The 22,599-nt window shown below is 38.3% G+C and overlaps 1 protein-coding gene across 14 annotated transcripts in view; it reads right to left on the minus strand.

Moving 5' to 3' along the window:
- The window catches only part of elmo1 (engulfment and cell motility 1 (ced-12 homolog, C. elegans)), a 113,693-nt gene that overhangs the window by 56,252 nt on the left and 34,842 nt on the right, over positions 1–22,599 (minus strand). For 8 of the 14 annotated variants that reach the window (XM_083523618.1, XM_083523620.1, XM_083523628.1 and 5 more), the window contains 5 exons: positions 6,290–6,428; positions 4,652–4,692; positions 4,462–4,534; positions 4,286–4,336; positions 1,856–2,025 (listed from right to left, as the gene is read on the minus strand). In XM_083523618.1, the coding sequence (XP_083379744.1) occupies positions 1,856–2,025; positions 4,286–4,336; positions 4,462–4,534; positions 4,652–4,692; positions 6,290–6,367 (413 nt within the window). In that variant the 5' untranslated portion in view covers positions 6,368–6,428. Of the gene's footprint in view, positions 1–1,855; positions 2,774–2,898; positions 4,337–4,461; positions 4,535–4,651; positions 4,693–6,289; positions 6,429–18,504; positions 18,793–22,599 lie in introns of those variants that run through there. The other 6 variants (XM_083523623.1, XM_083523622.1, XM_083523630.1 and 3 more) reach the window with 5 other exon arrangements.

Raw genomic sequence — 22,599 nt, forward strand, 5'->3', positions numbered from 1 at the left:
ATTAAATTTGTAATCTGGCGTACCAGTGTAGATTTATTCATTGCTAGAGGCTCAAAGCATTTTTGTACGTTGCTTTGGATAAGAGCGTCTGCTAAATGCCGCAAATTTAATGTAAATGTAGAAAGATTTGTCATGCATGCGAGCAGTTCAGAAATTGGGAAACAAGTAAAGTGATTGCTCATCTAACGCTAACTTTATTAGCGTATAAGTTAGCTAACTGCTAGATAATTACCAGAGATTGAACATAAAGAAAACTGTTACCTCTCTCTTTCTCCACTTGTACTTATGGCAACTGTAGAGGAGAGTTAACAGTGAAAAGGCAGATGTTATGTGTCAGGTGTGTATTCGGGTATTTACATTTGCTAATGGAGTAGCCAATCAAAAGGATAGCTCGCCAGTTAGATAGTAAGCTAGGTGGACATTGGCTTCTCACTCTCATACAATTAGCTCTTGTTGCCTACTGTAAAGGTTTACTTTTTAAAATAAAGTTTGTGGTCCTGGGACTTAATAGCATTAGTGAAGCGGACAGAAATCTTTCTGCCTCCACCTAAACTCCGCCCAGAAAAAAGTCACAATGTAATGTTTACTAAGAGAAAAAGGGCACAGTTTCAGATTTAGCTAAAGACGTCTCCAATAAGTGTCTTGTATTACCACTGTATAGTTGAACCAGGCCAAATCCCAGACTTCAATCTACTATAAATGATCATTACAGAGGGTGGAATTCATTCCCTGCAAAACAAAAAGACGTTCAGTACCAGAAGAACTATCGGGAAAAAAAAAAAAAAAAAAATCCATACTGATAGTTTTTTCAGGTTGCTGAAGTGACTGAGAAGGTCCGCTGTCTTTACAAGAGGGGCCTCTAGGGGTGAATTACTGACACCACGTGCTGTTTGGTTTCACGCGCGAGGCTGCAGGCTGCACAAACAGCGCTGTATTTTATTTGTTATTTATAAAGTATTTATTATATAATTATATGTATTTATATAATGAATACATTCGCATTTATTTCATTAACACTGTTTCATATATCAGTATTTTTTTTATACGGTAACAAAGTTCAGTACTATTTTACATGGAGTGTTTTTTTTTTTTTTTATCCAGTATTCATTTTAAAAGCTATCGGTTGATTAATCGGTTATCGGCAAGTACGATCCAACGTAGCTCTCCGTATCGGTCAAAATCTATCTATCCTCCTCTATAAGATAGAACCCAATTTTTATTTAGCCTTAAGCATTCAGATAAGGTCTTTTAATTACAATAAACGTATGCGTTGCCTGCCCTACAATCCGAGGGCTATAATTTTCATTCATTTCTGTGTTCGGTTCCTCCTGCGCTCTCTCGTTCTTGTTCCCCGATTTAAAATTCCTCTTCATTATGGCAGGTGATCTTGCAGCCAGGTTACTGCAGGTTCCCCATGAGGAATCAGACAGACGAAGCCTGCAAAATTCCACCTCAGAGACCGTCTAGACACGCTTAAATTGGGACAAACCGCTAGGCCAAACCACGCTGTGCCGTGAAACTGCAGACCCACTTCAAAACACACACACACGCGCGCACTACTGCAAAAAGTACAAAGAAGCCCGAAATAGCCGAATATGTCCTCTCTACTGTGAACGTACTTCTGCTCTCAAGACCTTGAAACCTGTTTATTTAAAATGTTTTTTTCAGATAGCCACTGCCACTCAGTAGTCGCAGATTCTAAAGCGCTACTCGTTCATAAAATAACAGTACAAGTCAGTGGGCCTTGCAGTGTGACTCAGCTTCGGTCCTGCTGCGTGGGCACAGTGGGAAAAAAACAAACAAAAAAACCCCCGAACGTTAAGAATAGCGAGTTTGGAGGGAAAGGTTGACTTACTCTGTGCCGCTCTCTACCATCTGGGTGAGCAGCGAGATGCCGTCCAGGTTGATGAACTCCTGGGCGAAGGTAATGTCTCGGGACGAGTTGGCCAAGTCCTTCAGAGCGTCCAGTTTGATATCCAGGCTGCCGGTTTGGATGCGCTCGTGCAGCTGCTGTGCCATCTGGGCCTGGGAGCCACGCCAACAGGGCGCGCACATGCACGCACGTGTTACACACGCATACACCATTGATTTATTGCTACTCTCCAGACTAGTACGTCCGGAGAGAAAAATAAACCAGCATACAGACTATACAGAGATAATTAAGGGTGTGAATAGGAGCATCATCTCTATATAAAGCGGCTTTTCCTTTTACAGAAGTTGACACTATTTAGTGATAGCTGGCTGACATACAAGGTGGTTTCAAAAAGCTTCGAGACTAGTTTTGTAACACGCCAACAGATGGCAGCACAAGGCTGCACGCACAGTCACAGGGAGCACCGACCTTTATAAGTCAGTGTGACAGAAGATGTCAGGTGAACATCGGGGGGCTGTGCAACTGGTGCTGTTCTGACCGCGTGTGTTACCACGTCTGCGATTTAATCATGGACAGCAAACGTGAAATTCTGCGTTAAACTGTGCAGATTTACGTTTACGTCGATGTGCCAACAAGTCGTTCGAAGGCATTTTTAGCGGCACAGTGCAACTTTGTGCATGGGGATTTCGTCCCTAGGGGCCAGAACATCAAGAGCGAGTTCTATCGGCAGGTTTTAAGGCACCTGAAAGAGGATATTCGGCGAAAGCGACCAGATCTGTGGCGCGCTAGTCTCGAAACGTTTCGATAGCACCTTGTTCATAAACTTAAATGCGTTCCCACTCGGGGGTACACAACAAACGCTCAATTATCATTTCATTCACATTGATACCTAAAGATTTGCTGGCACACATGCACTGACTTGGTTATTGGTTCGCTCAAGGAGACTTCATGCAGAACTGCCTGCTTTATATATTTCACGTTTGCTCTACTAACCCTAAACCTGAGATGACGCCATGTGAGTTCACTAATGTTGGACGGTAACATTTTGTCCACCGGTTCACCACTGTTCCTGGAACACCGCACTAGAGCTGCAGTTTTGAAGATGCTCCGACCCAGTCATCTAGCCACCGAATTTGGCCTTTGTCAAAGTCAATCAAATCCTTACGCTCGCCCATTTTTCCTGTTTCTAACACGTTAACTTTGAGGACAAAATGTTCACTTGCTGCCTAATAAACATACCCACCCACTTACAGGTGCCATGATGAAGAGATAATCAGAGTTATTCACTTCACCGCTCAATGTTATTATGTCATAATGTTATGTCTGATCGGTGTAGGACCAACATAGGGCAAATAAAGGAAACACATCTTTAATAGAAGACACTAAGAGTATGCAAATCATACTGAGCCTAAGACAATTTGTTCTTCCTTTGACCACCATTCATTTGATTACATTAAAAGCTATAAAAATAAATCTCTCAGATACCCTCAGACCAAGAATCCTGTACTTTATACCCCTTTGCTGACCGGTTATGTGTTTTCATTAGGGATTCAACGGGTCACTTCGGTGCAGGACTTTCGGTACGGTACCAAATGCAATTCTTGTTTTACATGCCAAATATAGTTCTGAATGAGTTCCCTGTCAAACTTGAGTATTAAGTGGCAGACTGAAAGTTTGTTTAGTCCAGTTTAAATGCAGGTGTAAGTAGAACAGTTAAATTTAACATATCTTTAAAAAAAAATTTATATATATTTTTATACACATTTATGTACACATCTGTATTACCCAAATGCAAACTATTTATTTTTTCCATTTACTCTTTTTCACAAATCTAATAATTTGTGCCCATTATATCTTTTATTTAATTTTATCAATAAAATAAAAAAGCATATTGAATCAATTTGCAATAAATCTCCCCAAATGGAAAATTCCAGTAATTTATACTTCAAATTTAATTTTAATATATTTTATGATTTTCTTTTTTATATGTACACTGTTCACAAATGTATTTCTTTCCCCAAACTGCACCGAATTGTGATTTAAAAACGAAGGTATGTACCAAACCGTGAATTTTGTGTACTGTTACACCCCTAGTTTTCACTCGTCTCCTTCAGTCAGCACCTCTATGAAATCCCTGCTTTCCCTGTAATGAGCAGGAGTACACCCTCCTCAGAGCTTTCACCACTCAGCTGCTGGTAAAGCAACTGAGGAACAACATCTGCAGCCGACCCCTTATTCTAGCTGACGCTTCAGGAAGCTTGAGCGCTCCAACCCATCAGCCACCACGTGCTGGGGATTAGTAGAGCAAAGCAGGAGCAGGGATAAAGACAAGTCTCTCGGGTTGCGAGTACCCTCCTGAACCCCTAAGCAAAAAAATATATAATAAGAAAAAAATCCTTATCTGCTACTCACAGGAGATGTTGTAAGGCGCAGGATGGAACCATTTTTTATGTTGTTGCGATTCTGTGAAGAAAAAAAAAAAGAAAATTTTTTAAATAAATAAATAAATAAATAAATAAATAAATAAATAAATAAATAAATAAATAAATAAATGCTAAATTGTTCAGGATTTAGAGTTCTTGTGGCACCTTTTCAGTGATGTAGAAATTGGTGGAGTCGGCGTTCTGCAGGGCGTAGGTCTCGTGGTTCGGCAGCTGCCACCTGGAGACGGAAAATGCGAAGTAGTGATGCGGTCGCACTTCGATTTCAAAATATGTATTGTATCGAAACAACGGCCGAGGTAAAGCAGAAGCTAATAAAAAACGGTTAATCCCTCACCCGTCACAGACTTCTTTGATGATTGCAGACAGAGGCTTTTTCTGTGAATTAAAATAAAAAAAATAATAAATAAAAAAACAGAAGTAGAATATGTAAAAGGTGAACGGTACATTTGCATAATAAGGACATGACACATAAGAACAAAGACAATACCGAGAAGCGGATTATAACCTGAGGCTCAACTGTGTCTTTGTTTTTCCCTTTTTTGATATCAATATTTATACTGATCCAAGTACCATATTACTATTGATCCAGGGTGCCATTAAGCATTCATCAATCACAATTTATTAATTTCGTTTTATTAACATTTCCATGGTTTACACTGGGGCCATGAAATCACCTTGGTGTGTTAATGTAACGGTGGTATTCATTCCATATATAGAATTACACAAAAGAGGAAATAAATGGTCGTATGTGTAATTGATATGCCAGTGCATCTTCCCCTTGAATTTTCTGACCGCAGTGTTATTCTTAACTTCCTGCCTTTGCACCTCATCTTCTCTATTGCACTGATTGTACATGGGCGAGGTAGATTTCTGATAAGCTCTGATGACCTGCTTTCTCTTTAAAAAACATAATCGAACGCTTTTATGCTTAAATCCTTAATCTAAATCCTTATTTTCTATGTATATGTCTACATTATTTTCTATGTACACTTAATTATTTTTTATTTTTCACCAAGTTTGGTTGATTTTCTGATTTTCCATGTTTATTAAAGTGGAGATACAGTAGGTCAAATATGACTTCAGGAAAAAAACTTTCACTTGAGTAAAAGTACAAAAGTACATAAGTAACCAAACTACTATGTTTTATTATGTCTACAAAGATCCTTTCGTTTTTGTTACAAGACTCTTTGCTTAAACAACTCTCAGCTCAGCAGGCTATTAATAGAACGATATTAATGAGTCAAACACTGATTTCTATTACAATAATCAGAAGCCTAAAACTGTCTTTTCAACAACTTAAAAAAAAAAACGTAAAAAAAAACCCGCGTAAACGTGTGCCGTGGCGAGTTCGAGTCGAGTCATTTATTCCTCTCAATAATTAGCTGTAATTTGTTGTAATTGCTGTTGATCTCATGCTGCATTGTATGTTGGTACACCAAACAAAACAATTCAAAACAGAGCATGCTTTACACTGATTGGTGACTCGCTGCGTGATTGATTAAAATTTTTATCCTCATAACTAAAAAGGAACGACTGTAGTTGTGTAATGTAGTTGAGTAAAAAGATATTTGACTTTAATATGTAGTGAAGTAAAAGTCTCCCCAAATGGAAATACTTCAGTAAGGTACAGATGCGTGAAAAAGCTACTTAAGTACAGTAACGAATTACATTTACTTCCTTCCTGCCCTGTACAGAAACAAGAAAGAGGCGAAAAAACACACTGGAAAAATATGTTTATCAGGTGTATCGTTTTATTACTAATGTTGTTGAATAGAATTAGTTGCTTGAACCCCTTTTGCATCGATAGTAAATAGAAAAAAAAACAAGAAAATGTACACAATGTAAAAAATAACCTGTTTTATCAGATTAAACAAAATCGGCCCATCAGCAGTTAACGACCAGCCACATAAAAACACTTCACATAATTCAGACAATATTATTGGGAATATTTTTTTCGTCCTCTTGCACTAACCTGGTCTATTTCCATAAGTTTCGGGATGATCCCTGTGCACTCGATGGCCACTTTCAGGATGTCTGGAGGGGGCGGCATTGCTGCGGTGTCGGGCGTTCAAAGCCTCTCACAGATGCCTGGCTCTAGCTCTCATTCACACCTGTTTTGAGAGAGAGAGAGAGAGAGAGAGAGAGAGAGAGAGAGAGAGAGAGAGAGAGAGAGAGAGAGAGAGAGAGAGAAAACACCAAAAAAAAAAGTGTCAAAAAAAGAACGTCAGGTTGTGAGTACGTGGAGGACAAATTCAGTTAACTGTGGTATCCAGGCTCACGTGTGCATCATGGCCGACCACGTACAACGAGAAGCAAGTTTTGTGATGTGTTTTTCGAAAAGAAAGAGCTCTCTTTATATACAAGCCTACATCATTACATAATGCCCAGCCTTTATCCAGATGTCGTATTAAATCATTCAGCTCTCCATCCGGTCATCTTTTTCCCCCCATGTGTGTGAACCTGTTTACACTCTCAAATCCCTTGTTTTGTAACGTGTTGTGACAAAAACAAGAGGATATCCAGTCAGCGTGGTATGCATCGAAGCGGTCTATTCGAATCTATCAAGCATGACTCATCCCATAATAATCTCCAGACATTTCAGAGGGCCGGTTGCCAGGGTTGCTGTTGCATCACCAGTCGCGTTCATCGTTCCGGGGAGGATTTCTGGGTAGTGTGTAAACTGCTTCTTGGTGGAAGTGGGCAGATTAACAGAGCTCCTCCGAGTAGCTTGAACGTATCGAACACTCTATGCGATTTAAAACGCTCGCCTCATGCTCATCTCTGCTCCGAGCTCTCCGGTTTCCCTCTGGACAGCATCAGTTGAGCCTTTTCCCCCCCTCCCTCATGCCTTGCCTCTGTGTGATCTATACGACTGTAGGATCAGAATAACATTAACCTTCCTCGAGGATCTGGATCTTCTTCATGCAGATCTACAAAGCTCTTGGGTGCAGTCTGGAATAAATGAGCTGTGTGTGTGTGTGTGTGTGTGTGTGTGTGTGTGTGTGTGTGTGTGTGTGTGTCATAGTATAACATTAGGTAAAGTAAGGAAATTATACTGTCTGCCTACTTATACAATGATCTAATGCTGGGGTTAGACTCGATTGTATATTCTTGTATCTATTCCATATCATCTTTAAACAGGATCCGAAGACGTTCCTGTATGTTTCTGCAAGCGCAGTTGAACCCAAAATATGACATTTGTGAAAATTCTGATTCAAATTTCCATACTATAAGAAGTTCTTGTCACATTTATGTATAAGAAATCGCATTAAAGTGAATCTTAATCATACGCTTCTAATCATAAGTTACAGACCAGAGCTTTACTTTTCAAGAGATACATAACCTTTTAAAAGAGCATTATTACTATCATAATGCAATTCTTTCATAATTTCAATAGCAAAGAATATAACATTCAGGTTATATTGAATGTATCATTCTGTTGGTTGGTGGGTGAATCTAACAAATAATTCAGCTATGTTAATAACTAAGGGAAAGTTTAGTTTAAAAGCCAACCTTTATCATCAAAGACAGATATATGAGTAAAACAGATAAAAAAATTACATTAGAAAAATATGTCTCTGGCATTGTTCAGAGGGTCTTTATAAATGTGTTGGGGTGGGCCGTATTTGGCCCACGGGCTGTAGTTTGCGTGTCCCAGTTATAGATATTTGTTTACTTTTTAAATATAAAAATAATACAAAGTGGGACTACTCAGTCAATCAGGACAAAAGAAATACCGCCCTCAAAAGGAGGAAGAGGTGAGGTTGGAATTCCCCATGTACAACTGGTAGGAAAAAAAAAAAAAAAAAAAAAAAAAAAAAAAACCATTCCCCACAAACTGAAATTTCAAGTCTCGAATAGAAGACCTGAACAAACTCCTCTCAACTACAAGCTCCTTCCCAGTTTACAGAGTGAACAGTGTGTCGATTTTGAATCCATTTATAGCAGTATTGGCTTTAGATCAATAAATATACAGGCACTTGGAATGTGCATCTCGATAACTGGGGCCGATGCGATTCGCATATCGATGCATATCGAACGATACGATACGTTAAAGAAACATATAAAGCAGCTACCGATGCGACACGATTCACTCCCATTACGATGCAGTGCGATCCGATTACGATTTGATTCAACACAATGGAAAAAATATGATGTTATACAATTCAATATGGTACAAATAGTCCGCTTTTAGTTGTTTGGTTCAGACAGACAACAAATAATCTAATCACTTAAGTGCCTTCTGACTTTTAGGGCATGGGCCCTTTTACAAAACACGACTTTGTAGTGCAAATCATTCAATAAATAAATAAATAAATAAATAAATAAATAAATAAAGTTATTTTCCTGTTGTGTCTGCAGGAAGATGCAATTTTACCTCTGCCATATTAATCCATACTCTTTGTGACTCTCAGGACACGCCTTGGTCTCTGAATTGTTGTGATTTGTCATATCCACGTAGTGGCAGTGCTGCTGAGGGAACGGTTTTAGCGAGGAGAAATCAATCTACATGGAAAATATTGTTCAGTTTCTAAATAATAAGTATAGCGCATGTACTAATAATTATATTTTTTAAAAATCTTTTTTAAATCGATGCATCACATTGTTTACTTCTTTGCCGATGCACCGTTCGAATAAGTGAAAGAAGGCACATTACCATGCTAACTGCTGTTTTGAGAAGGTGTCATTACTTAGCTGACATAGTATTAGCTGACTAGCTTGTTATCACTGCTGCATACAATTATCTACTTAAGAGTTTGCTGTTGCTGTTGGTGCTATACTGCAATTTAAGCACAACACAACTAATAACCATGCAGGTCAACAACTGTGGTAGATTTTGATGAGCTTTTAACAACGGACACACTTTATGGAGGCATCCGGTTTTCCTCCACTTCGCATAAACATTACAACTTGTAAAGTTACCACAATGACAAAATATGAGATTACATTTATGGCATTTGGTGGACGACCCCCTATCCAGAGCTACTAACAATTAATCATTCATCTGAGCAGTTGAGGGTTAAGGGCCTTGCTTAAGGGCTTTGCTTTAGTGGCAGCTTAGTGGTTATGGGATTTGAACTCATGACCTTCTTATCAGAAGTCCAACATTTTAACCACAGTGCTACCCCTTCCCCAAGTGTAGCATGCTTTATAAGGTCTTCTGGCAGCCCTAATAGTCATCGCAAAACTTCATTTTTAGAATCTCATGCACTTTTGGAAATTTGCCTGGCATACATGCTTCAATCAAAGACTTTGTCTTGTAGACAGTTCACTTGCAGAATTTGCCCAGCTGCCACGTGGCAAGCTTACACACCATAGCCCTGCAATTACGTCACATTGTTTGTAGAAGCCAGCTGCATGTCATCACTGTATAAAGTACACAAAGACCAGCAGTGTGTGGTTCAGGGGTCGTTTATTTGACACGTACCGTATTCAACTTCCAGTAGCAGACACACTGCAGAGGCTGAGCTGCATTATTAAAAGGATTAGCAGGTTTTCAGCTTTTGAACGAGATCGTTCTTTTGCGTTCAGCTCAGTTTCTTGACCGTGGCTAAATGCAAGAAAATCAATCTGTTGTAGGTTTCTACATTCAACAATGGAACCCGTCTGGAGCCTACATGGAAACTTTAATAAAAAAAAATTTTAATTAAAAATGTAATAATCTATTATTGTGTTTATCTAAATTGTATACATTGTGGGAGATTTAATGAGCTTCAAGCTAAAAGAGCTGATCATCCAGATCAGGGGTCCCCAACATGGTGGGCACCAGATTGCCCGCAAGGAGTGAGCTGCATCTAATTTTTTTTGTTGCTATTCTTATTTAAAATCACACTTGCATTGGTTTTTCATTTGAAAATGACAATATTAAAATATAGATGACTAGATATAGATGAATATAATTTATAATATAATTAAAGGTAAATTGAGCAAATTTGTTATTTCGACTTGTGTGTATCAAACTGGTAGCCCTTTACATTAATCGGTACCCAAGAAGTAGCTCTCAGTTTCAAAAAGGTTGGTGATGTTGTAAGATCATGTTGTAAAGGGTTTGGAGGAAAGATGTCAGAAAAAAAAAAAAAAACTTTAGTTTTTCCCCCTTAAAACTGACTTTGTACCAATGAGGCAAAATGCTTAGCATGATAATGCTAGTGCTCGACACATTTCTGAAGCGAGAATGGCAGACAGTTTCTCTCTATTCTTTCACTTTATTCTTTCTTAGACATTGTATTCCAAGGTGCCTTAGTATTGGGTCTTTTAAGGTATTTATTCCAATTTTTATTTTTTATGACTGTTACCTGTTCATTCCATACTTAAGGGCTACTGCTTAGAAGCTGTATGGGATTCATACTTTATAATGGAGTTCTACATGCAACCACAAGGTTTCTTCCTGATGGAGTAGTACCACTGCATAGGTTTTCCATAAAGATCCTGACCAAAGAACCAATTAGGTTGTGAGATAGTATCATTTTTCTATGGTGTTACAGCGTTTCTTTGAAAAACACTGAATTGGGACGGAATATGGGATATTTTACTTCAGCAAAAAAACACCATTTCATGACGAATGTCGAGGGTTTGGCACCAAAAGAAGCAGAGATGCATTTTGTTTGTGGTCCACCATCAAGAGAAGGAGATCTGAAACCCAGTCGTTTATTGATTGCCCTTCTCTGCACGCTGACTCGGTGAAATAGAATGTCTGAGTCTCTCCAAACAGACGAGTAAACATCTTAAGCTGTTTGGAGAGGGTTTGAGGAGTGTGTGTGTTTGTCTGTTTGTATGGATTGTGGGAGACTTGAGCTTTAAGCTAAAAGAGCTGATCATCTCGTATAATAATAATAATTGTTGTAAATGGGTTGAAGGAAAGATGTCAGAAAACACATTCCCTTCTGTTTCCCCCCAAAAACTGACTGTGTACCGATGAGGCAAAGTGCATAGCATGTTAATGTTAGTACTAGACACATTTCTGAAGCGAGAATGGCTAACAGGCAGACTGTTTCTCTCTATTGTTTTCTCAATTACTATATTTTTTTCCTCAGACAATGTAACTGAATTCCAAGGTGCCTTAGTATTGGTTCCATAGGGTTTTTCCTCCAAAGAAACCAAACACGCCTGAGGTAATTTATCTATTCTAGGAAAATCTGTAGATAACACATGGACTGCTAGCATGGTGAAGGATGTGGTCAGTGACCACACGACACTGTCTGAGGTAAAAAGATTTTCAGCAAGTGTAATCGGTGGTGTAAAAACCCCTGTATGGAAATCTTCCACAAAACTTTTTTTTAACAAATAAGAAATTGCGTACATGCTGGACAACTAAGCTTTTATGTGAACAGTAAAAGACTTTTCTCGCATTCAAACATTCACCAAAGACAGATGCCGAAGTAATCGACATGCCACTATTTATATCTGTACCTTGATATCTGTACGCTCCAATCAATCATATCTCTATACCAATGAAAAGCCAAAGTAAGCATTCTCTTTCTCAGTCTATCTTTTTTTTTATTTATTGAATACTCTACAGTGGATATAAGCCTTACAGCAATGTCCCCAGAAACACTGCACAATGTTGGACCAATACCCCAAGGGTGTTTGACCTTTGTCAGTACATTCTTACAACAGTTCCTCAACCTCAGCTGCATCACTAGAGTTCATATATGGTCTCAAATACAGGCAATGTGCTTGTGGCAGCCGATTACAGCAACTCTGGTCTCAAGAGGCAAGAGAAATATTTTAGTAGAGCTTTACTGTAGGGTTCGACACACAACCTAAATGGTTTCTTCCTGATGGAGCAGTACATAGGGTTTCCCCTAGAGATACAAACCTAAGAACCAATTAGGATGTTAGATGGTATCAATTTTCAATGGTGTTACAGCTTTTTTTTTTTTAAAAGTATTATTCTCTCAGTGCTGCTGTAATATGTGAATTTTCCTCTGGGATGAAAAAGTAAGGACTATCCTTGCCCCATGGCTTTCACAAGTTTGCCTTCTTAAACAAGAAACGCATCTGAACCGTGACTCAAATGCACACGCCCCATGTGTAAACACTGGTTTTTCTAAATGGTAGCCACGAAAACCAAATAAAACACTCGTTCTACAAATGAAAATGCATTTACAATTCAGGGAATATCATTCCGATATACATGCAAACAGAAAGCTGTCTTGATCAGCAGTACTGGGCTTTGGATTATTTGGTACCAGACCACGTAGAAACAGTATACATTTTATTTCTAATTTCATTGAATTTCACGGTTGGTGGATTTGCGTTTTTTTTCTCCGCATTGAGAAATGAAGCTCGCACCGATTCTGTGCGATGGTGAGCAGAGTTACAGTTTTATATGTAATAGTTCAATTAATAAATTCAATTGTATAATAGTAATACAACATGCACGTTTCCCCAGGTCCGTAGGAACAAAACACATGCGTGAAAATGGCTCGTGGTGCAACAAAAAATAAAGGGGCCGCTGCTTCGTTCCTCGACATGAATTCAGGGTTCGAGCGGCTCAAGAAAAGGTGAAAGATAAAAATGGCTTAAATATATGCATTTATTGTGTTTTCATGATTCATTCAATAAGATGTGTTATTTCTGATTGCTTGTATGTGTATATGTGCACAAAAGTAAAAACCTCTTATGTGAAACAGTTCTGGCAAACTAACTTAGAAATAAAAAATAAAATTATACGAAAAAAAAAAAATTGTTTACCTCCTCAGTATTTAGTACCTTAAACACAATATGCTCGTAGTGGATAATCCATTCACATATCCTTACATTCCTGATGATTTTTAATGCGATAATTAAGCAATATCGCACAAGCAATGCTGTTCCACTAAATACTAATAATACTGCTGATATTTATATAAAAATATATATTCTAATTATATAAATAATAATAATAATATTAACGATCTGCTACAATGGCTTCAGACCACTGTTAGCATGAACAGTTCTGCATTTAATCACCTATTAGCGAACACTAAATCTCAACAATGATGGAAACTGTAAAATTGTTTATTTGTAATAAAATTGAAATAAAATGGATATTTGGACATTTAGAATCCGGTTCCTCTCAAAGTTCCTTCCTCATACTGTCTCATGGAGTTTATCAATGCCACAGTCGCCACTGGCTCAATCATCAGCGATAAACCTATAGGTAGTAAATGTATAATTTCCAATTTTATACAATTTATCTCTCTTAAGCTGCTTTGGGACAATGTGCAATTAAAAGCGGTCTACAACTAAAGCTGTATTGTATTGATTGTTTTTTGGAGTAAATTGATTTTATTGTATTGGATTGTATAGTAAATAATTGAATTGTATAGTACTAAATTAAACTGTATTGAAATTATTTTATGAAATTAATATTATAGTAGTGAATTGATTTTATAGTATTGGATTGTAAAGTGCTGAATTGAATTTATTTAATTTAATGAAATGTTTTATTGTAGTGAATTGATTTTATTGTTGTAAGTGAATTTTATTGTATTGAATTGCAATGTATTGCTTTGCATTGCATTAAATTGATTGGTATTGTATAGATTTGAATTGAATTGTATTGAAGTGATTCAAATCAAATCAATTCGAATCAAATCGAACTAAACTGAATATCAGCACAGATGTGATTTAGCTGCTGGTGTGCTGATAAGTACAACAGCTAGGTTGTGTGTGCCCGTGTGTGTGTGTGTGTGTGTGTGTGTGTGTGTGTGTAAATGCTTTTAGATAACAGTTGTAATAAGAAATTATATTCCGTATTACATTTCAGACACAATGTGGTAAAATCTATTAACTTCTGCTCCGTAAACAGAAAGAATTCCCCCAAAACGTCACAGATAGACAGTTGCTGATTGCAATGCAGTTCACAAACATCCTGTAATAAGTGTAGCAACAGTTACCTTGTAGCAAATTTTTGCTAAATTAAAATATCTAATAAATACAAGCCCAAACTGTATGAAGAAATCTAAATCTAACCCTTTGCACTGTGTACATTTGATCTACAAACTATATATTCGCCACGAGACTGGTGGTTTATCCTTTACAGTTTGTCGCGTACACGTTTTCCCTGTGCTGACGCACCCGAAACCACATGAGAGCTTGTGTTACGGTGATGCAGAGCTAAATAAGTATGACTGTCGCTCAGAAAAAGAGAGCGATGTATTCGATATCTTGCAGCTTGATCGTCTCGTGAAAACTTTTTTTTTCCCTTTCTGGAAAGGATGGAAGGAAGGCTGGTGAATGGTAAAGCGAAGAGATTTGATTTCTTTAGGAAGCAAGAAAGGATTTGATGGTGATGTTTCAGCTCAGTAATTCAGGCAGGCAGTACATGCGATCCGTCTCTCCAGGGAGAGGTGAGGACACCGTGCTGGCAGATTAGACACAGTAAAGCAGTTCCACGGCGCTGACATTTCCGCAGAGATTTAAAAAAAATATATGATCGATGCATTATGGGGACTTTTATGCCCGAGCTAGGCGAAGGACCCTAGCGTCTTGTAAAGATGACATGAAATATGCTAGTCAGAAGTTCTTTCAGAAGCTGAAAGTGATCAGGGCTTGATTGGTATCCATTTCTCTGCTTGAAGAAGAAGAAGAAAAAAAAAGGGGGGGTTGGTTTTCCTGCATGGATTTCACAAGAGCCCTTAGGCGATGCATTCAACACCTCCACAAAGGGCCCGGGTGTGCGGTGAGAACGCGGTGAGCGCTGCTACAAAAGACCAGAGCCTTTATCTCAGTTTGGGGAACAAAAGCCCAGGATATAGCCACTGGGTTTATCCTACTCAACCCAGCTCTTATTTCCCTTTCCCACACCTGCAACGTCGAGCCGTGAAACACACATCTGATATGCTGTTGTCTTGATTAACGTAGGCGCTAGCGCATGTTTCGGTTCGGAGTGCAGGTTTTCAAGGTTAAAGGAAAAGCCTTTTCCTGCATTTCAATTCCCCCTGTGACCAAAACAAACCAACACAAAACGCCCATGGCGGATGAAGCGATCCAAAGCAGTAGAAAGCAGGGTCAAGGTGGGGGGAAAAAGAAGAAAAAAACATTTGGAGGGTAGGCAATAGTGTGAAATTGGAGAAAACTATAAGTAAATGTAAAATTTTTATTAGTGTAAGTAATTGCCTTAATAAAAACAAACTTTTTTTTTAAAAGATGAAATGTTCGGAATGACGTTACCTAATAAAATGACATTTTAGTGCTACGTTTAAAAAAAAAAAAATAAAAAAAAAAAATAAAAAAAAAAAAAATAAGAATACAGTTAAAATTACTAGAATAAAGTCGTAGCAATTCGAGATTAAAGTTGTAATATTTTGAGAAAAAAAAAAAAAAAAAATCACAATTGCGAGAAACGTTGCTGTTTTGCGTAAAAAGGATGTGGAGCATTTGGTTAAATCCTATTTTCGGTTAGGATTTAGCAATAAGGAAATTCTTTGTCTTGTGGCGCATCAGCGAGGAGTTATAATTAGTAAAAGAACACTGCAGCGTTTCTGTAGGAAACTTTATTCAGAAGAAGAAAAAAAAAAAAAAAAAAAAAAAAATCAGACATTGAGGAAACTGCCCCTTTTGTGCCATCTGAACTGGTAGTCAAAGAAAAAGTTTTGTACAGCTACGACATTATTCTCGTAATATTTTGACATTTTTCTTAATTCTTGTATCTCGTAATATTCGATTTTTAACGTGGCGTCAGAAACATAAATACTCAGTAATATTTCATTCATTCTCATTGCATTTATTCGTACGACTGTGTACTATTGGGATGATTCCAACACCACGAAACGTTTCGAGTCTGTCTTCCTAACCAAAAACCTTACAACCTAGCTAAAACTGCCATCTTTGATGTCACCCCATGTGTAATTTCTAGTAAATATATGAGGTGCTACACGACAGTGGTTTTGCCTTTAGCTTTAGAGTTTCTCACTAACATGACAAGGTTTTTTACAATCTCTCTCAGAAAGTGAGAAAAACGCTGAGGCAATAAAGGAATGCCTGTTTATAGCTGCTATAATGCAAGTGCCACGAATTCGCGAGTGTGTTACATTTAACCACGGGTAACGAACGATAAGAAATACGACGTGCTGTTCAACAATGAACTGTGTGTCTAAGGAACAATGCAACACTACTGAAAATGCAGCTTTGGGAACAGAATGAACTTTAGGCCGATAAAAATTACTACTTTGTGGCTGTTTATATCACGCAGGGGTCCCTAAATTATTATTATTTTATTTTTTTTGTGAGACACAATAATTAATGTGTGTGGGTGGGGTGGGGTGGGGTGTTTCGTTCTCTAAAAGAAAATCACATTGGCTGGAGTGATTACCAGTATTACTGTAAAAGATTTGATTATGACTTTAAATGTGTTTAATCTGCCTCTTAATGCTAATGTAGTTTATTATTTTATTCTGCATTGTACAGACAAACTGTGATAGAAGAGTATCTGCAAGAGTGAAAGGGAAAGTTTATAGGACTGTGGTGAGACCTGCGATGTTGTATGGTTTAGAGACAGTGGCATTGAGTAAAAGACAGGAGGTGGAGCTGGAGGTAGCAGAGCTGAAGATGTTAAGGTTTTCGTTGGGAGTGACGACGATGGACAGGATTAGAAATGAGTTTATTAGAGGGACAGCGCATGTAGGACGTTTTGGAGACAAGGTAAGGAAGGAGAGATTGAGATGGTTTGGACATGTGCAGAGGAGGGACATGGGGTATATCGGTAGAAGAATGCTGAGGATGGAGCCACCAGGAAGGAGGAAAAGAGGAAGACCAAGGAGGAGGTTTATGGATGTAGTGAGGGAAGACATGCAGGTAGCTGGGGTTAGAGAGGCAGATGTATAGGACAAGGGGGGTGTGGAGACGGATGATCCGCTGTGGCGACCCCTAATGGGGTACTGTACCGACAAATAAGCATTACTTTTTTTTCAAGAGAGATACAGCCTATTTAAAGAGTATTATTACTAGCATAATGATAATTTTTCATATGCATTGCTATGAAAAATGGAATTGCTATGGAATGCTATGGAAATCAAAACTTTTACTTATGCATATAGTTGCTGGGTGAATCTAACAAATAATTCGGCTCTGTCAATAACTAAGGGACATTTTTGATTTCTTTATCAACAAATACAGATATGAGTGAAACCTATATTTCAAATTCATATTTGAAAATATGTCTCTTGCATTGTTCATAGTGCCTTTTCAAATGTGGGGGCCGCAATCGGGCAAAGTTTGGGGAACTCCTGATACAATGGCACGGCAGGCTGCATTCGATCATGTTAAGTTTACCCACTTCCTTATGGAGCTGGTGTGTGTTGGTAACAAAGTAATAGCCATGTGTTTTTTTTTTTTAAACTCTGCTTATCCATTTACACATCTAATGAGGAGGACGAAAAGCCAGAACCTATTTTTTTGTATAGTCATCGACGGATAAATGGGCGGTTAGATGAGCAGAAGTGCTGGGCCTCGGCAGGCATCTTTTGTTTCATGAACGCGCTCGAGCTAGGTCATGTAATAACCAGGATATCCTGTCAGATGACTCCAGCGAGGCTCTCGGTCTCATACCAGAAAAGCATTTTATTTTTCAGACTACGGAAACTCTTATCTTTAAATTGGTGCTACAGCTTAAATCTTCCTTTTAACCTATCCAGCAGATATTGGCCTAAATTTCACAATAAACCATATTGGATGGATTCAGGTGCACTGATTTGGTGTGTACAGATCTAGGAGATCCACTAGAGTGTTCAGAATGTGATAGGAAATCATCTTAAACTAGTAAAAAAAAAAAATAATAATAATAAAAAATCGACGTGTCACTTGAAATTCAGGCTTTCAAAAAGTCAAAATAGCAGATTAAATAAAAAATAAAAAAAGAACTGATTTCTCAAACTAGTAAAATTAAACGGATGCTTTTTACTTGAAATTGAGGCTTTCAAAAGGAAAAAATATACTAAGAAAAAAAGAACTGGTGATTAAAAATACACTAAGAAATATCAGTATAATATTTAATATACATTAAATGAGTTGCAAAAACAAAAAAACAAACAAAAAAAAGATTATAATATAAATCCAGCGTGATGCAGTTGCAGCTAAGGTCAGGTCAACTCGTGAACAGCAGGATATGAAGGACACGATGGACCCAAGAGTTTCTAATCTCCCTGAGACAACACCCTGAAGACCCCTGGAAGCTCTGCTGCAAGTCAAAGACAAACTCACCCGGAAACCGTCGCGCCAGGCTGCTCGCTTCTCCTTCTTTAAGCCGATTAGTGCCAGGAAGTGCAGAGCTTCTGCTTAGATAGACATCAACAACTTGGGCAGCAAGAGCTACTGCAGGCGAACTGCAAACAGCTTCCCACCTAATAAAAAAAAACTTTTTCTGGCTCGCCTTTGCACGCATAAAAAGAAAGAAAAGCAGAGGTGAACAGAAGGAGGAAGTAGGCGTTCTTCAGAGGAAGAGGAAACAGCCTGGTGGCACTCGAACAACAAAGCGCTAAAATTCGAAGTGAAGACGGAAGTGAATCGGTGGAAAGGAAACGCTAGATGCACCAACTGAAAAACTCCTGTCAGTGCACTGAGACAGGAGGAAAAAAAACACTACAATTGCCATTATTTCTAGGAATCAAGTCCGGTTTCTACTACAGGCCCGATTCATTGACGTTTAAAACCGATCCCCAAGTCGTGATTTTAAATCTACTACAACTTTTTCCAAAAGACAGAAAAAGAGAATTTCATAGATGATATGCAACCTAATATATACAACTGTGTTTTAATGGCATGGTAAAAAAAAATTATATTAATAAATAAATAAATTATATAAATACAGTAATCCCCCGTTTATCGCGGTGGTTACGTTCCAAAACCGCCCACGATAAACAGACGCCACCCCAGAAATAAAATTTTATGTATACAGTACTGTATTAATGTTTTACTTTATTTTAGATTTAATAATTATATTTTCATTTATACATTTTATTACTTCAACATAAAACTCCATAAAAACAATTCCATATATGTTTTTTGGCCTATCATGCTCTCCGTGAGAGACCGGGAATATCAGCCAAACTAATTACTTATGTGGCAAATGTTTTACACTATCTAGATACAGTGAGGAAAATAAGTATTTGAACACCCTGCTATTTTGCAAGTTCTCCCACTTAGAAATCATGGAGGGGTCTGAAATTGTCATCGTAGGTGCATGTCCACTGTGAGAGACATAATCTAAAAAAAAAAAATCCAGAAATAACAATATATGATTTTTTAACTATTTATTTGTATGATACAGCTGCAAATAAGTATTTGAACACCTGAGAAAGTCAATGTTAATATTTGATACAGTAGCCTTTGTTTGAAATTACAGAGGTCAAACATTTCCTGTAGTTTTTCACCAGGTTTGCACACACTGCAGGAGGGATTTTGGCCCACTCCTCCACACAGATCTTCTCTAGATCAGTCAGGTTTCTGGCCTGTCGCTGAGAAACACGGAGTTTGAGCTCCCTCTAAAGATTCTCTTTTGGGTTTAGGTCTGGGGACTGGCTAGGCCATGCCAGAACCTTGATATGCTTCTTACAGAGCCACTCCTTGGTTATCCTGGCTGTGTGCTTCGGGTCATTGTCATGTTGGAAGACCCAGCCTTGACCCATCTTCAATGCTCTAACTGAGGGAAGGAGGTTGTTACCCAAAATCTCGCAATACATGGCCGCGGTCATCATCTCCTTAATACAGTGCAGTCGCCCTGTCCCATGTGCAGAAAAACACCCCCAAAGCATAATGCTACCACCCCCATGCTTCACAGTAGGGATGGTGTTCTTGGGATGGTACTCATCAATCTTCTTTCTCCAAACACGTTGAGTGGAATTATGACCCAAAAGTTCTATTTTGGTTTCATCTGACCACATGACTTTCTCCCATGACTCCTCTGGATCATCCAAATGGTCATTGGTAAACTTAAGACGTGCCTGGACATGTGCTGGTTTAAGCAGGGGAACCTTCCGTGCCATGCATGATTTCAAACCATGACGTCTGAGTGTATTACCAACAGTAACCTTGGAAACGGTGGTCCCAGCTCTTTTCAGGTCATTGACCAGCTCCTCCCGTGTAGTTCTGGGCTGATTTCTCACCTTCCTTAGGATCTTTGAGACCCCACGAGGTGAGATCTTGCATGGAGCCCCAGTCCGAGGGAGATTGACAGTCATGTTTAGCTTCTTCCATTTTCTAATGATTGCTCCAACAGTGGACCTTTTTTCACCAAGCTGCTTGGCAATTTCCCCGTAGCCCTTTCCAGCCTTGTGGAGGTGTACAATTTTGTCTCTAGTGTCTTTGGACAGCTCTTTGGTCTTGGCCATGTTAGTAGTTGGGTTCTTACTGATTGTATGGGGTGGACAGGTGTCTTTATGCAGCTAACGACCTCAAACAGGTGCATCTAATTTAGGATAATAAATGTAGTGGAGGTGGACATTTTAAAGGCAGACTATCAGGTCTTTGAGGGTCAGAATTCTAGCTGATAGACAGGTGTTCAAATACTTATTTGCAGCTGTATCATACAAATAAATAGTTTAAAAATCATATATTGTGATTTCTGGATTTTTTTTTTTAGATTATGTCTCTCACAGTGGACATGCACCTACAATGACAATTTCAGACCCCTCCATGATTTCTAAGTGGGAGAAATTGCAAAATAGCTGGGTGTTCAAATACTTATTTTCCTCACTGTATATAGATATTCTTTGGATTTTGGTGCATCAGCACCGAGTTATAATAAGTAAACAGACACTACAGAGGTTTTGTAGGAAACTTTGATTTTTTTTAAATGTAAAGAAATGTATTATTGTGCAGTCTGAAATGGCACCCAGTGGTCAACTGGATATGATACCGATGGTCACATCTGCCTGATATTCGAAGTGAACATGTTTTTCAAGATATTATGAGGATGATAACCAAAGAGGCAGTTGAAAACCAGCGCATGGATACGATTTAAAATAATAAATAAATAAAATCAACCAGAAATCTTCACCAAATAGCTCAGAATAGTTGAGACCGTGTAGGAGAACTGAAAGCATCACGCCCCAGAATATCACAAACACCAGTTACTGTGTGCTAATTAAAAATGAGGGCAATGCGTGAGCAGGGAAAGAGAGAAAAAAAAAATTATAATAATTCCCACCCTGAACAAGAGCTGCTGATTACAGCATGCTAGCGTCTTTCATTTCCTACATCCTCTGCCTTATTCACGACCTTTAAAAGACTGAATGCTCTCCTTATTACTGAGGCAAAAGAAGGAACTGCTCTCTGCTCCCGTCCTCACTCAGGAATGAGATAGGTGTGAAGAGTACGAGTTACAGCAATCACGGCGTACGTACATATCGACGCATTTGGCTCTACTGAGAGTAGCATTGCACCACTGAAAGACACATTGGAGGACGCATTTTTTAGGCACATGGAGCTGCTCCTTGACCTTTGAGATGAGCTAGGGACGTCGACGCGTGGCAAGATGGAGACACCAATGGTGGACGAAGTACACAAACCATATACTTGAGGTTAAGTAGAGATACACTCGTTAAAATATGACTCCAATGAAAGTGTTTCGTTTAAACATTCACGTCAGTAGAAGTTCAAATGGTATTTGCCAAAATGTACTTAAGTATCCAACATAAGGATTTACTATAATTATATTAAATGTATTATTTATAATTATATTTATTAATTCATAGTTTCATATTGATTTCCTTTAGCACATTTTCATGATTCAGTACAGTTTTTAATGTATTTTTGTAATAAAGTTTAGTACTATTTTACATGGAGTATTAAGTTTGTAGGTTTATTTGTTTTTGTTTGATCCAGTCTCCATTTGACAAACTATCAGTGGATTTCATTGGTTATTGGTGAGTACAATCCAACCTAGCTATTGGTAAAAATCAGTCGACCTCAATTCGATATCATCCAGAAATACATCCGATTCCACTTTTACACTAATGATCCACAGCTCAAATGACATTCGAGGCCTAGTCACTATAAAATAACAATATAATGGGTCAAGTTCAGCTTTTCCAAACTTTTAACCAACAACAGTCCAAACTTCTACAAAAGCAGAATAAAAAAAAACAGCATTGCAAACAACCAAATACACATTGCCATTACACTGACACCTGCCTAATATCGTGTTGGTCCCCCTTTTGCTGCTAAAACAGTCCTGACCTGTCGAGCATCAACAGCAGTAACTTTTTCAGCAATTTGAGCTACAGGAGCTCGTCTGTTGGATCGGACCACACGGACCAGCCTTTGCTCCCCACGTGCATCAATGAGCCTCGGCTGTAA

This window comes from Silurus aristotelis (assembly GCF_946808225.1).
Source record: "Silurus aristotelis genome assembly, chromosome: 21".
NCBI classification, from domain to species: Eukaryota; Metazoa; Chordata; class Actinopteri; order Siluriformes; family Siluridae; genus Silurus; species Silurus aristotelis.